The sequence below is a fragment of the Geotrypetes seraphini genome, chromosome 4 (assembly GCF_902459505.1).
Source record: "Geotrypetes seraphini chromosome 4, aGeoSer1.1, whole genome shotgun sequence".
NCBI lineage: Eukaryota > Metazoa > Chordata > Amphibia > Gymnophiona > Dermophiidae > Geotrypetes > Geotrypetes seraphini.
The window spans coordinates 184,873,256-184,887,580 of record NC_047087.1 but is presented as its reverse complement, the minus strand read 5'-3'; the positions used below and the strand labels follow the sequence as shown (position 1 = coordinate 184,887,580).

Sequence of the window (14,325 nt, the reverse complement as noted above, 5' to 3'; positions counted from 1 at the left end):
ATATTGGATGGTGGTGGGAGAGGTGTGAGGTACAGTTGCATGGGGAAGAGAAATGAGAGGGAGAAATGTAGGATGGATGAAGAACAAAAGTAATTGTAAACCTCCTATTTTTTCTTTCTATTTAAACTTCAGTACAGTACTTTATTTTGAGAACTGTTTCTTTAAATGTTTAATGTTCTTTAATATTTTTATATATTGTGAACTACATAGGACCTGAATTACATACAAAGTCAACTTAAGAACAGTTTAAAAAACGGAACTCATTCTTAACCCAGGGACTGCCTGTATAAACTGGTTTATTTTAAAGTAACTCAAAAATCTATGCATATGTTACCTGCCCATATATTTAAGATCTTTACAGTGAGGCAGAAAAATACCTATATATTTTATTTTGATTAGTTGAAAGCCATTAATTACATGTTTTTCAAATTATTATCAGAATCGCTTAGAGTCTGTGAAAACCAGTACAAAATAAAATACCCCCCCCCCCTCTTTATGAAGCTGCTTTAGGCTTTTTTATTGTCAGCTGTGGTGGTGTTAGCTCTGACACTCATAGGAATTCTATGCTCATGAGCATCGGAGCTAATACCGCCGCAGCCTACGATAAAGAAGCCTAATGCGGCTTCGTAAAAGGGAAGGAAATTGTGGAGAATGATGCAGCAAAGCAGCAGAACCAATGTGAATTTTTTTTTTTTTAAATTTATTTATTTATAATTTTTCACAAATTGTTTAACAACAATCTAAAGAAATTAACAATTGAAAAAGAAAATAATTATATTAAATTATATATAATAATTCAACATATATGACTAATCAGAAGTCCACATATTGAAGAGAGAGTCCATCACCTCCAAGGGAAGTTGGATCTAAAAGAAAAGAAAAACTCATACAAATTTACAGAGTGCGGTTGGATTTAACCATCTGCCTGGATAGAGGACTGTATGGAAGGATCTGGAGCTCTAGACTCCATCTTACCCTCTAAAAAGAAATTTAATTGGTCAGGATCATAAAATATATATCTAACATTCTGGTAGGTAAGACAGCATTTGCAGGGAAAGCGTAACTGAAAGGTTGCTCCCATATTCAAAGTTAACTGTCGATAGGCCAGGAATTTCTTCCGTCTGGCTTGCGTCAATTTTGATACATCAGGAAATATTGAAACTTTGGAGCCGTGAAATTCCACATTCTCAGTCCTATAGAATAAACGGAGAACTGCCTCTTTATCCTGAAGAAAAACAAAGGTTACCAGTAAAGTTGCTCTAACAATTATTTCTTCTTGAATTGATGTTTCCAGCATACCAGTGAGATCCAAGTCTCCTGATACAATCCCTTTGCTTTTCTCTTCTTTGGGAATATTCAAATAGTATAGTTTTTGGAGCGGTGGCATATTATTTTCAGGAAATTTCAACACTGATTGTAAGAAGGAATTAAATAAGTCTCTTGGAGTTTGAAATTTGGATACCGGAAAGTTCAACAGTCTAAGATTTAAATTTCTATTTGCATTTTCCAAATTTTCCATTTTTCTAACCAACAAAGATTTTTCCTTCAAATGTAAATTCATAGAAGCCTTTATTTCTGACACTGATTTTTCCAAATTGTCCTTTCTATTGGACTGCTTTTGGAGTTTCTCTTCCAAAGTTTTAACTTGTAAATTAGTATTCTGTGTTGAAGAAAAAAGTTGAGAGCATACCTTATGTATTGATTCAAGTCCACTCCAGATTGCTTCCATATCGATGACTTCAGGTCTTACTAGAGGAGGGGGGAAAGATATTCCGGGAATTACCCCATTAGCTCGCTGCTCCTCTGTCCCTGCTTCCTCACCAGCAACTGCTCCTCCGTTCTCCATTGTTGACTGCAAGAGAGTCGGCAAGCCGTGGAATACTTCCGGGGTCAGGGGTGAGTTCAGCAGCGTCAACGGAGAACTCATCTCCGGCGCCTCCTGTGCTGCCGACGGTGTCCCCGACATCCTCCCGGGCTGCGGAGGAGCTCCAGGACCCATAGGGCTAAGCGAAATTTTGCTCTCCAAGATCGAGGTCTGTCCCCCTCGGTCAGCGGATATGCCCGATCCAGCCGGTGTGGCATACGCTGTAATTGCCACCTGTCTCGCCGTTGAAGTACCAGATGAGGCTGGAAGAACGCCTCTCTGTTTGCCTCTGCGCTTAGGCATAATTAAGGTAAAAATTTTTTTAAATCAAATAGAAATCACCAAGCCAAGCAGGAGCAGCTTTCAAGGGTGACTCACTCCGTCGCCATCTTGGATCTCTCCCCGTGAATTTTAAAAATGATTCATCTAGAGCAGGGGTAGACCTTCATTGAATTTTATGCAGCTCTTGCACATATATGCCAGTATTCTGGTCATTTACATGGACTGCTGGCATCTAAATATGGCACCCTCATTACAAAATTACTCCTTTTGTGGCCAGCTGGCACAATAGCATATGTAACATTTGTCAAAAATATAAGAATGAGAAAATAAGAATATTGTAATTAGAATCATTATTATATGCAGATAATTATTGTCTTTCTGAAGCACTTAATAGCACGGTTAATTGATCAATATTTTTAGAATGGCTTATTCCAACATAGAAACATGATGGCAAATAAAGGCCAGATGGTCCATACAGTCTGCCAATCCGCAGCATCCAATATCTCCTCCTCTCCCTAAGAGATCCCATGTGCCTGTGCCATACGTTCTTGAATTCAGAGACTATTCCACGCATCTACCACCCTATCTGTAAAAAGTATTTCCTTAGATTACTTCTGAGCCTATCACCTCTTAACTTCATCCTATGCCCTCTCATTCAGGAGCTGCCTTTCATATGAAGGAGACTTGCCTCATGTGCATTTATGCCATGTAGGTATTTAAATGTCTTTTTCTGGCTCCCTGAGCACAGTGGTGGCTTTGGTCCCGTTTTGAAAAGTTACATTTTGAAACGTGTGGAGTTTTTTTTGCCTATGAACAGAGCAGGACTGGCTTAAGAACTCATTGGGTTGCCGTCCGTATATTGTTGATAAGTTGAGGCTTTTTCTCCACCTATTATAAATGTACTTTCATGGGGTATTTCCACCACTAGGCTAATAACAATTTTTTTGCTGATTGTATTTAAATGTCTCTATCATACCTTCCCTCTCCCACCTTTCCTCCAAAGTATACATATTGAGATCTTAATGTCTATCTCCATATGCCTTATGACGAAGACCACTAAACATTTTAGTAGCCTTCCTCTGAACCAATTCCATCCTGTTTATATCTTTTTGAAGGTGTGGTCTCCAAAATTTTACACAATATTCTAAATGAGGTCTCACCAGAATCTTATACAGGGGTATCAATACTTCCTTTTTCCTACTGGCCATACGTCTCCCTTTACACCCAGCATCCTTCTAGCTTTCGCCGTTGCCTTTTCTACCTATTTGGCCACCTTAAGATCATCACATACTATCACACTTAAGTCCTGCTCCTCTTTCATGCACAAAAGTTCTTCACCCTCTAAACTGTACCATTCCCTTGGGTTTTTGCCGCCCAAATGCATGACTTTGCATTTCTTAGCATTAAATCTTAGCTGCCAAACTTCAGACCATTCTTCATGCTTCGCTAAGTCCTTCCTCATACTATTCATTGGTACGAGAGGGCATGTCTGCTATTAGTACAACTGCACTGGCTACAGATGAAAAAGAGGATCCATTTCAAGATAGCCTGCATGGTTCATAAAGCGATCTATGGAGATAACTCAATGGGCTAAACTCAGATATTATAGTCCTACACTCCTTCAAGTCATGAGCATCATAACACTTCAAACTATCCTTCCCTTCACCTCAACAAGTTCAGCGGAAGAAGATGTTTGAAGCTACCTTTCAATACCAAGGACCTCTTATCTGGAACAAACTACCAATATACCTAAGAGAACCCACCACTTACCTTGACTTCCGGAAAAAAACATAACATACAGTATCTAGTCTCCCTTTAGCACATTCTCCCACCCTCACCTCTTCCCCCAAACAATCATGTATATAACTTCAGCTTATGTACTTAAATAACTTCAAGAACTCGATCTAACTCTTATTGTAAACCGTATAGATTCCTTGTAGAGAATTGCAATATAAGACACTATATTGTATTGTATTATATCAGGAGTGTTTACTCTTTTATAGAATTTGGTATCATCTGCAAAGAGGCAAATCTTACCTGATAGCCCTTCAGCAATATTACTTACAAAAATGTTAAAAAGAACAGGCCCAAGAACCGAACCTTGAGGCATACCACTGGTATCCCTTTCCTCAGAGCGATCTCCATTGACCACTACCCTCTGTCGCCTTCCACTCAACCAGTTCCTGACCCAGTCTGTCACTTTGAGGCACATACCGAGAGCACTCAGTTTATTTATTAGACTCCTGTGTGGAACACTGTCAAAGGCTTTGCTAAAATCTAAATATACCATATCTAGTGCACTATCCAATTCTCTGGTTACCTAGTCAAAGAAATTAATCAGATTTGTCTGACAAGATTTGACTTTAGTGAATCCATGTTGCCTTAGGTCCTGTAATCCACTGTATTCCAGAAATGTCACTCTTTTCTGTTTTAAAAGTATTTCTGTTAATTTACTTACCACAGAAGTCAGACGTACCGGCTTGTAGTTCCCTACTTCTTCCTTCCTTTGACTTTTGTAGAGAGGGACTACATCTGCCTTTCTCCAGTCCTCCGATACCACTCCCGACTCTAGAGAAGCACTGAAAAGGTCAGCCAGCGGAGCCACCAGAACTTCCCTAAGTTCCTTCAGTACCCTCGGATGTACACCATCCAGCCCCATCGCTTTGTCCACCTACAATTTAGCTAGCTTCTCACTAACACAATCCTCTGAAAATCGATCAGGGTCTACCACAGTTCTCCTAGTAGAGAATTCAGGATCTCCCTACAGTACTTCAAGAAGACCCCATAATAGGGATCCTCCAATCAACATCTGGCATGTTAAAATCACTTATTAGTAATATTTCCTCTTTTACAGTTACTATATATTCTGAATGTATACTATTAAATCTCTGTCCACTTTTGTCTGTGACAAAGGCCAGTATATCACACCAATGTAAATCAATTTTCTATTCCCTCTTTCTAGATTGACCCACAGTGCCTCTTCCTTACCCTGCAGATCCTGACATTGTGTGGCTTTGATAAGATCTTTAACATATGCCACTCTCCCTCCTTTTCTTCCTACCCTGTGTGACGAACCCAAGTCCATTTCGGGTCTTATCTTTAACAAACCCGAATCCGTCCCAGGTTTTGTCCCAGAAATGAGAAGAAAACACACTGAGCCCAGATGTAAAAGAGCTAATCAGGTGGAATGCCCATCTGCAGAGTTAGCTGACTACTGCTCAGATAGTGAGATGGTGTCAGATGAAGCATGGCAGGGAAAGGATAGGCATGAAAGCTGTACTCAGTTTAAACCTGTTCCTGCCACTGCTAGAGGTTTGCTATCTTTTGAGCAGCCTGTGCCTGTTAGGACTAGGGCTAGAAAGAATCCTGCCTGTAATCATAGGGGGCAGGCTAGTATGTGGAAAGCCCTTCCCCCACCCAGTCTGAGGGGGAGTGGTTCTCCACAGGATAAAATGAGTCTCTTCAGAACAGGAAGAGGAAGCAGGCAAACAGGAGAGAGGCAACCAGGAGAGGAGAGCAAGTTCCTCTCTCCCCAGCCAGAGGAGGCTGGTGACAGACTGCATCAGTCATTTGCCAGAGGAGTTGTCTTCTTCCTCTGAGCTTTGGGAGCAGGATCAGGGAGAAGCCATGGATGTTCAGGAAAGCCTGGTAGGAACTGAGTCCTGTCCAATAGCTATGGAAATACAGTGAAGCATAAGAGTTCTGTTTGCTGTCTTCAGTCTTTGAGCTTACAGTTAAACTGTATTTTTCTCTTGAAGAGAATTTAGGACTTTTTTTTTTTTTTTGAAAACTGTACTTTAAATCTGACCTTAGAGCATTGGGGGGGATAGGGGGGGGAGGAGGGGTTTCCAGCCACGTGTGTATGGTTTCCTTGCTTATTACCAAGCTGGGTAATTATGTTGCTCTCTCTCTCAGCTGTGTGTGGTTACAGCAGCAACGTTTCAGAGGGAAAGGAATGAATAACACCTGCATTTGACCAGGACAGTATTTTGAATAATGAACTGTGGGATAAAACGTCAGCAAAGAATGGGTCTGCTCTGATGAAGAGGACTAAGTTATATTATACTGCTAAGCCCAGAAGCAGGGGACTACACTGCAATCATTGCTGACAAACGTGAACACTTTGATTTTGATGTTGTGGTTTTTTTGCATGATTTAATGGAATGTATGTTTTCCTGCAACTGCCAGGCTGAAGCCTGTATTTTGGTTTATTGGGCCAGTGGCTGGAATAAAGTGACTATTTTTCCAGAATAAAGTACTGAAGGGTCCCTTAGTAGCAAGGGACACGCTGGGTTAGAGGTTTTGTCACATTCCTCTGGGCTCGCTGCGCATTTCAGGAGCTCGGGTGCGACACCCATCTGTCCAGAACAGATTATTTCTTGGTATAACTATATTCCAGTCATGGTTCTCTATGAACCATGTCTCTGTGATTGCCACTAAATCCAACTCAGCCTCTTCCATCACAGCCTCTAGATCTAGATCCTTGCTTCCCATATTTTGAACATTAGTATATACACTCCCCCCTCCATATTCATGGGGGATAGGGGCACAGCCCCTCACAAATACTATGTTTTCATGAATAATGTTAGGGGCCCCCCAAACCTTAAGTCTCGCTCCCTCCTGCCTTCCGAACCCCTCCACACCTTACCTTTAAGCAGTGGTGGTCTAGTGGTGAAGCAGGACAGGTGCAATCTTCCTAAACTCCTGCCCTGTGAAAGCCTTGATCAAAAATGGCTGCTGCAAGTTCCAGTGGCAGTCTCATGATTTTCCCGCGGTCTTGCGAGACTGCTGCATGAACTTGCGGCAGCTATTTTTTATTGCGGCTTTCAAGGGACAGGGTCATAGGAAGATTGCTTCTGCCCTGCTTCACCAGGGCTTTAAGGTAAGGTGTGGAGGGGTCTGGCAGGCAGGAGGCTCGCAAATAACCAAATTTGCAAATGTGAAACCTGAAAATATGGAGGGAAACCTCTACTGCTTTCTAGATATTGCCCCCTTTATGACTTTTTATTTTGATGTTCATCTATGGTTTTATAATTTTAACAAACTGTTTGTTTTTATGACTTGTATTATTGCATGAATTGTAGTACAGTATGTGTTATCTGTTTTTATCATACACTGCTTTATGTTTTGCTAATAGGTGCTACATTAAATTAATATCTATCTACCCCTGGGAGAAACCCGTGACTCCCAAATCATGAACTGCCTCTCAGAAATTAAGAACTGGATGTCCACCAACAAATTGCAATTGAATGCCTCCAAAATGGAACTCCTTTGGAACCGCCCCACTCTACTCTGGAATCAACTACAATAACTGCAAAAGACCAAACACACAGCTTAGGGATACTACTCGACTCCAAATTATCACTTTCCAACCACATCTCTCAGGTGGTCACCTCCTCATTCTCCTACCTGAGATAACTACAAAAAATAAGGAATAACTTCTCTGAATCTGACTTCACTCAACTCCTCCTCTATGCCTTTGTCCTCTCCCGCATAGACTACTGCAACGTCCCATTCATCGGTCTCACAGCAAAGAATATACAGCGTCACCAACGTGTACAAAACACAGCAATCGGACTCCTGAAGAATCTTCATGCACATGACCCTGTTTCTCAAGCTCTATTATATGCCCACTGGCTACCCATTTTACTTCAGCACAGCTTCCCTTTTTACGTGCTTTCTCATTTCCTAAATCTTTGCTGTTCACCTAACTATGGTCATCAGCCAGTTTTGCCTTCTGTAGACCATTAGTCCTTATGTATTATTAGTCCTTATGTACCATTAGTCCTTATGCATCATGCCACTAGTCCTTATGTATCATTAGTCCTTATGTATTTATGGATCCATGTGATCCTGGTGCCTAAAGATGCATGTGTAAATTTAAATTAGGACCAATTAGCACTGATAATTGAACATTGGCACCCAATTATTGGTGCTAATTGGCTAATTAACCAATTAAATTGTGCAAACAAATTAGGCACGTGCACAATTTTGCATGCACAGTTTTTAGCAAGTATAAAGAATTAGGATGATAGTACATTATATTGATAATGCTGTAGAACTGCAAATACTATTCTCCATTGATAATACTGAAAAAGTGCTAAACGACTAAAGACATGTTAAACGCACGGATAGCAGACTATCAAGATTCTGAATTACCAGAGCAGTATACACTGCACTGATGCAGTACTATGAAAGTGTTGATTTACAATTGTCCTTTGTCATAGGAAAGTATACAAATTCAAAACACTTGTTCTAGTTAAATATGATTCACTGCTACAACATACATTAGAGAGCATGCTGTCAACCTCTTATGGATGAGGGTTTTAAATGAAAGTTTTTGGTACACAGAAAGAACACAATTCTGTTCTATTTTATTGGTTACCTCGACTGACCAATGCTCTTTTGGAGTACATTGAATCAGTGGCATCCGGCATTGCCGCACAGGGCAGCCACATGCTCTTCCCTGCCACGTCGTATGCCCTCTTCCGCTTGAGCAACCCTGCCCGCTCTTCTCCGCTGCTTGAGTGCTCCCCTGCCCCTCTTGAAATGTTCACTGGTGCAAGCAGCATCGGCCACCTGCAGCTTGCGTTGTCCTCAGTGAGTTTTATTATTGAAATTCTATTTTACAAATATTTTCATTTTTTTACTGTATTATTGTATTTCGCTGATTGTCCAGCTCTTTTTAGTGTAAACCGCCTAGAACATTTGGTTATGGCAGTATAAAAGAATAAAGTTATTATTATTATCACGCCCTGGTCCTGCAACCAGGAAGTGACGTCAGAAGGGATCCAATGCTTGCACGAGCAGCAGGTGGAAGATGCTTCTTGTGCCAGCGAACATTTCAACAGGTACACTGGGGCAGATGGAGGAGGAGAGGGGTTGGTGCCCCTGCAAAGACAGCGCCCGGGGTGGTCCACCCCCCTTCCACCTCCCTCCTTACTACGACACTGTATAGAATATTCCAGGCAACAAAGTCATCTCTGGGGAAAGGTTCTCTGGCAGTCTTTAAGGGCATCGGATCCAGATGTCCATGTGTTAAACTGACTTCTTGTAAAAACACAGGGAGGAACCTCCACTTGCCATGGTATAGGAGTGGTTTGCTCAACACAGAGGGATACGACTCAGACTGACATTGCTCTAGACCAGGGATCTCAAAGTCCCTCCTTGAGGGCTGCAATCCAGTTGGGTTTTCAGGATTTCTCCAATGAATATGCATTGAAAGCAGTACATGCACATAGATTTGATGCATATTCATTGGGGAAATCTGGAAAACCCGACTAGATTGCGGCCCTCAAGGAGGGACTTTGAAATCCTTGCTCTAGACCCTCCCCAGTACTGGACCCAATGACTTGACAAGGTTATATGGAGCTGCTGGGGGATTTGAACTTGGGCCTTCCAGTTCTGAGCCCACTCCTACAGTTATGGATTTCATATATTGTCTTTCTGTGGGTACAACCAAAGTAGTTACATATATTATATGGTAGGCTCACAATCTAAGTCTTGCACTTGGGGCAATGGAGGGTTAAAAGACTTTCTCAGAGTCACAAGGAGCTGCAGTGGGAACTAAACCCAGTTCCCCAGGTTTTCAGCCCACTGCATTACCCATTAGGGCTACTCTTTTGCTCCTCTATCCTTTAGGCTCCTCTTCTTTCCAGGGGTTATTAGAACCCATCCAATTATTTACCACCTGACAATCTTTGCATGATGCCTTGATATAAAAGCCATAAGCAGCAGGCCTTCCTTACCATGCGGGCTAATGTTTGGATTTCCTAGAAAAGCAAAAACAAACAAACAAAAAGATTGAGGTTAAATTTGGTAAATCTGCTAATTTCATAAATCTGCAATGAATCTTGGAAATGATCCAAGTTTCCAAGTTTATTATATTATGATAAAACACAAATCAAGATTTCTCTGAGTGTTAAAATAAGGGGAAAACATTTTTTCCTGACATCTGGATTACAAACTGTTCAAAATACTGCAGTTACCCCTTCCTTTACAAATCCGCACTAGCGTTTTTAGCGCCGGCCGCCACCGTAACAGCTCGGACGCTCATAGGAATTCTATGAGCATTGGAGCTGTTACTGCGGTGGCCGGTGCTAAAAATGCTAGAGTGGCTTTGTAAAGGAAGGGGTTAGAATTATATTGGTCACCGTACCTCAAGAAGGACATGACGATACTTGAGAGGGTTCAGAGAAGAGTGACGAAAATGATAAAAGGTATGGAAAACCTTTCATATGCAGACAGGTTAGAAAGGCTGGGGCTCTTCTCCCTGGAAAAGCGGAGACTCAGAGGAGACATGATAGAGACTTTCAAGATCATGAAAGGCATAGAGAAGGTAGAAAGGGACAGATTCTTCAGCCTATTGGGAACCACAAGAACAAGGGGGCACTCAGAGAAATTGAAAGGGGACAGGTTTAGAACCAATGCTAGAAAATTCTTCCGGAGGTTGTGATAGGACAGAGTACACAACCTCTCAAACATAATGACTGAAATTGATAAATGGACCACCAATTTCAAACTGAAACTAAACGCAGAGAAAACAAAAGTCTTTCTGGCTAGTCCTAACGACAAAATTACGAAAACTTCGATAAAAATAAACAATCACGAATACCCAATATCCAAAAACATAAAAATACTTGGTATCACTCTAGACACACACCTAACTATGACTGACCACACAAACTCAATAGTGAAAAAATGTTTTAACATGCTATGGAAACTAAGGACCATAAAAAAACACTTTGACCCAACATAGGCGCTGATCCTATCCATTCTTGACTACTGCAACATCATCTACCTGGGTATCCCACAAAAAACAATAAAAAAACTGAGATTAATACAAAACACCGCCGTTCGCCTAATTTTCGGACTAAGAAAAAATGACCACATCAGCCCCTACTATAAAAAGCTGCATTGGCTACCAATAGAAGCGCGAATATTATTCAAATTTGCTTGCACCTGTTTCAGGCAAATCTGGGGACTAGCACCTTCTTACCTGCAAACTCACTTCATCCTACATAACCCCACGCGAGCAACCAGAAACAAAAACTTCTTCACATACCCAAAGATTACAGGCTGCAGATATAAATCATTCCTGGATAGAACCTTTAAATTCCAAGCGAACAGACAGCAAGTTTGGCTGAAAAACTACTTAAACGAACCCAATCTGACTTACAGCGCATTCCGAAAATCGATCAAAACCGCCCTGTTCGCCAAATTCATTGGCCAAAACAATCCCCTCCCTCACTAGAACTTCCCCTCTGTAATCTCCTATTCTTTCTCTCAAGAAGCTCCCTTCACGTATTAGGTATTCTCTACCCAGAGAACCCCAATTAATATGTTAGTACTAAAGTATTCAGATATTCATTACCCCTAGAACTCCAATTAGAACGTAAGTTTCCCATTTAGATTACTGTAAAGTATTTAGACTCATTGTATGGTATTGTACTTAGACTTATTGTATTCTATTGTATTGTATGGTATTCAGACTCATTGTATTGTATTGTATGCAGAATTATTGTATTGCATTAAGACCTCTTGTTATTCGCTGAATGTCCAGCCTTCTTACAATGTTAACCGCCTAGAAGTCGCCTGACTATGGCGGTATAGAAAAATAAAGTTATTATTACTATTATTATTATTATTATAAATTCCTGAAAGATACGGGGATTGAGGGATATAGATAGAGGTAGAGATAGGTTATGAAAGGATATAGATAGAAGGACAAGGGGGATTAAAGGATTTAGACAAGGATCACCTTACAGGTCATGGACCTGATGGGCCGCCGCGGAAGCGGACTGCTGGGCGCGATGGACCTCTGGTCTGACCCAGCGGAGGCAACTTCTTATGTTCTTAATTCCCAAATATGAAAGGATTACACATTACTTTGTTCAATTACATTTATTTATTTATTTGTTCATTTTTTTTTATAGCTTGTCCTCCCAAGAGCCCAGAACGGGTTACAATAAAATAAAAATAAAAGTGAAAACTAGATACTTGGAAATTCCCTAACTGTCCCGAAAGCTCACAATCTAGCTAAAGTACCTGAGAAAACAAATGATTAAATAATAAAGATATATTGTTAATACAGGGTTTTTTTCTTGAACCAAATGCATGGAATTTGTTCATAGTGCTATGTTTATGTTGCCTTTAATATCATTTCTTATACCGCCTACACCATATTACAGACCTCAGCGGTTTACATTCCAAGTTACATTAAATATCTAAGAAAAATCGATTCCCAAAGGGAGATATCTAATGGGAAACATAAGAGCATAAGAATTGCCGCTGTTGGGTCAGACCAGTGGTCCATCGTGCCCAGCAGTCTGCTCAAGCGGCGGCCCTTAGTCAAAGACCAGCGCCCTAACTGAGATTAGCCCTACCTGTGTACGTTTTGGTTCAGCAGGAACTTGTCTAACTTTGTCTTGAATCCCTGGAGGGTGTTTTCCCCTACGACAGACTCCGGAAGACTGCAACAATCATTCGGTATTTCAAAATCTCAAAAATTATCGGTGGTTGCAGTTCAAGCAGGCCATTCAGAGTGGGTTCCATGAATGGCAGAATCTTTAAAATCATTATAGTTTTTGCAGGTCCTATGCTTCCAGGCAGATTTATTGGGGCATCAGGCCGCCCAGTGGTATAAATTAATTTCTGAATTTTTGAATAAGAAACCAAAAAATAGTTTTAGGGAAATTTGGAGCACCGAGATACAGCAATATATTTCTGCATCTCGATGGCCATGAATTTGGACTTGGAGGATGAAATGTACAGCATCAGCATCTATGAGACAAACATGTTTTTTTCTGTTACATAGATCATTTTGGACCCCTGTTAGGTTACATAAATTAGACAGTTCTAAATCTAATAGATGCTGGCACTGTCATCTAGACATAGGAACATTGGATCATCTGTTGTTCTATTGTCCTTTGATACTCAGAGTGTCTGGAAGTCAATATGGGGACAGATTAACCTTATACTGGAATCAGCAATCCCTTTGATGTATGAGGCAGTTATATGTGGAACATTGCAGCACGTCAAGCCTCCCATGGATTGCTACAAAGGCAGGCTCTTCTTGATTATGACAGGGATAGGTATGCAGTTGATAGCCCGCAATTGGAAGAATTGCGATTGGCTCAACTTTCCGTTTTGGTGGGCCAGTTTATGTTTGGGGTACAATACGAAAAGATAAATGCAGATATACTGGGGCATAGCAAAATATTTAATTTGGTTTGGGGCCCGTTGACATCCTTTGTTAATTCAACATAGTTTCTTGGTTTTCAAATCTTTTGTTTATTTTTATACATGTCTAGGACAGGGTGGGTGGGATATATTTCTGGTTCATTTCTTGATCAAATTGTTGGATGGGAGGGGAGGGATATTTATTATCTTCATTGTTATTGATGGAATTTAAGTGCTAATTTTTTTATTAATGTATATATAATTTAGGGCACTTTGTATTAGTTTTGAAAATTAATAAAGGATTTAATAAAAAAAGGCTCTTAATAATCGAGTTGTTAATTTAAACATCCTGGAAGCCAGTGTAATTGTTCAAGAAATGGTGCTGTCTCTCTCTCAACCTGAACCACCCAGAATTAATTTCACAGTGGTGTTCTGCACTAGAGAATGACACGAGGACAAAATTTTCCCCATCCCAGGGAATGCATGGATGGGAGAACATCTCAGGGGAGGAGACATAGGCATCCTGGGACTGTCGGCCAAGTCTCTTCCCTGAAGAAGCCCTTTCTGGAAACGTCAATCGCTCCTCCTAAACTTACTTGCTCCACTTCATCACTTCATCATGCTTCTATTCCTTTCTCTCCTCTCTTCTACCTTCCAAAGTATTTAGATGAATGCTGTCTTGTTAAAATGTTTATTTTATTTTTATTTTTCCTCTAACTCTACTTTTCACTTCTCTATTACCCTCCAGGTACTTTAGTTAGATTGTGAGCCTTCGGGACAGTAAGGGAATTTTTCAAGTACCTTTCTTATTTCTAATCTTAATGTATATTTTCTGTAAACCGCTTAAAACCTAACGGATGTAGCGGTATATAAGAAATAAATTACATTACATTACATTACATTACATCCCTGCGGGAACTTGTTTTCCTGTCCCGTCTTCGTGTGTTCTTTCCCTGCCCCATCCCTACAAGGTCTGCCCTCATCTACACAAACCTCAA

General features: G+C 40.6%; 1 protein-coding gene across 12 annotated transcripts in view; it reads right to left on the bottom strand.

Annotated features, from left to right (window-relative positions):
• The window catches only part of COL13A1 (collagen type XIII alpha 1 chain), a 646,904-nt gene that overhangs the window by 137,799 nt on the left and 494,780 nt on the right, over positions 1–14,325 (bottom strand). For all 12 annotated transcript variants that reach the window (XM_033940521.1, XM_033940520.1, XM_033940522.1 and 9 more), the window contains one exon: positions 9,895–9,918. In XM_033940521.1, the coding sequence (XP_033796412.1) occupies positions 9,895–9,918 (24 nt within the window). The remainder of the gene's footprint in view (positions 1–9,894; positions 9,919–14,325) is intronic.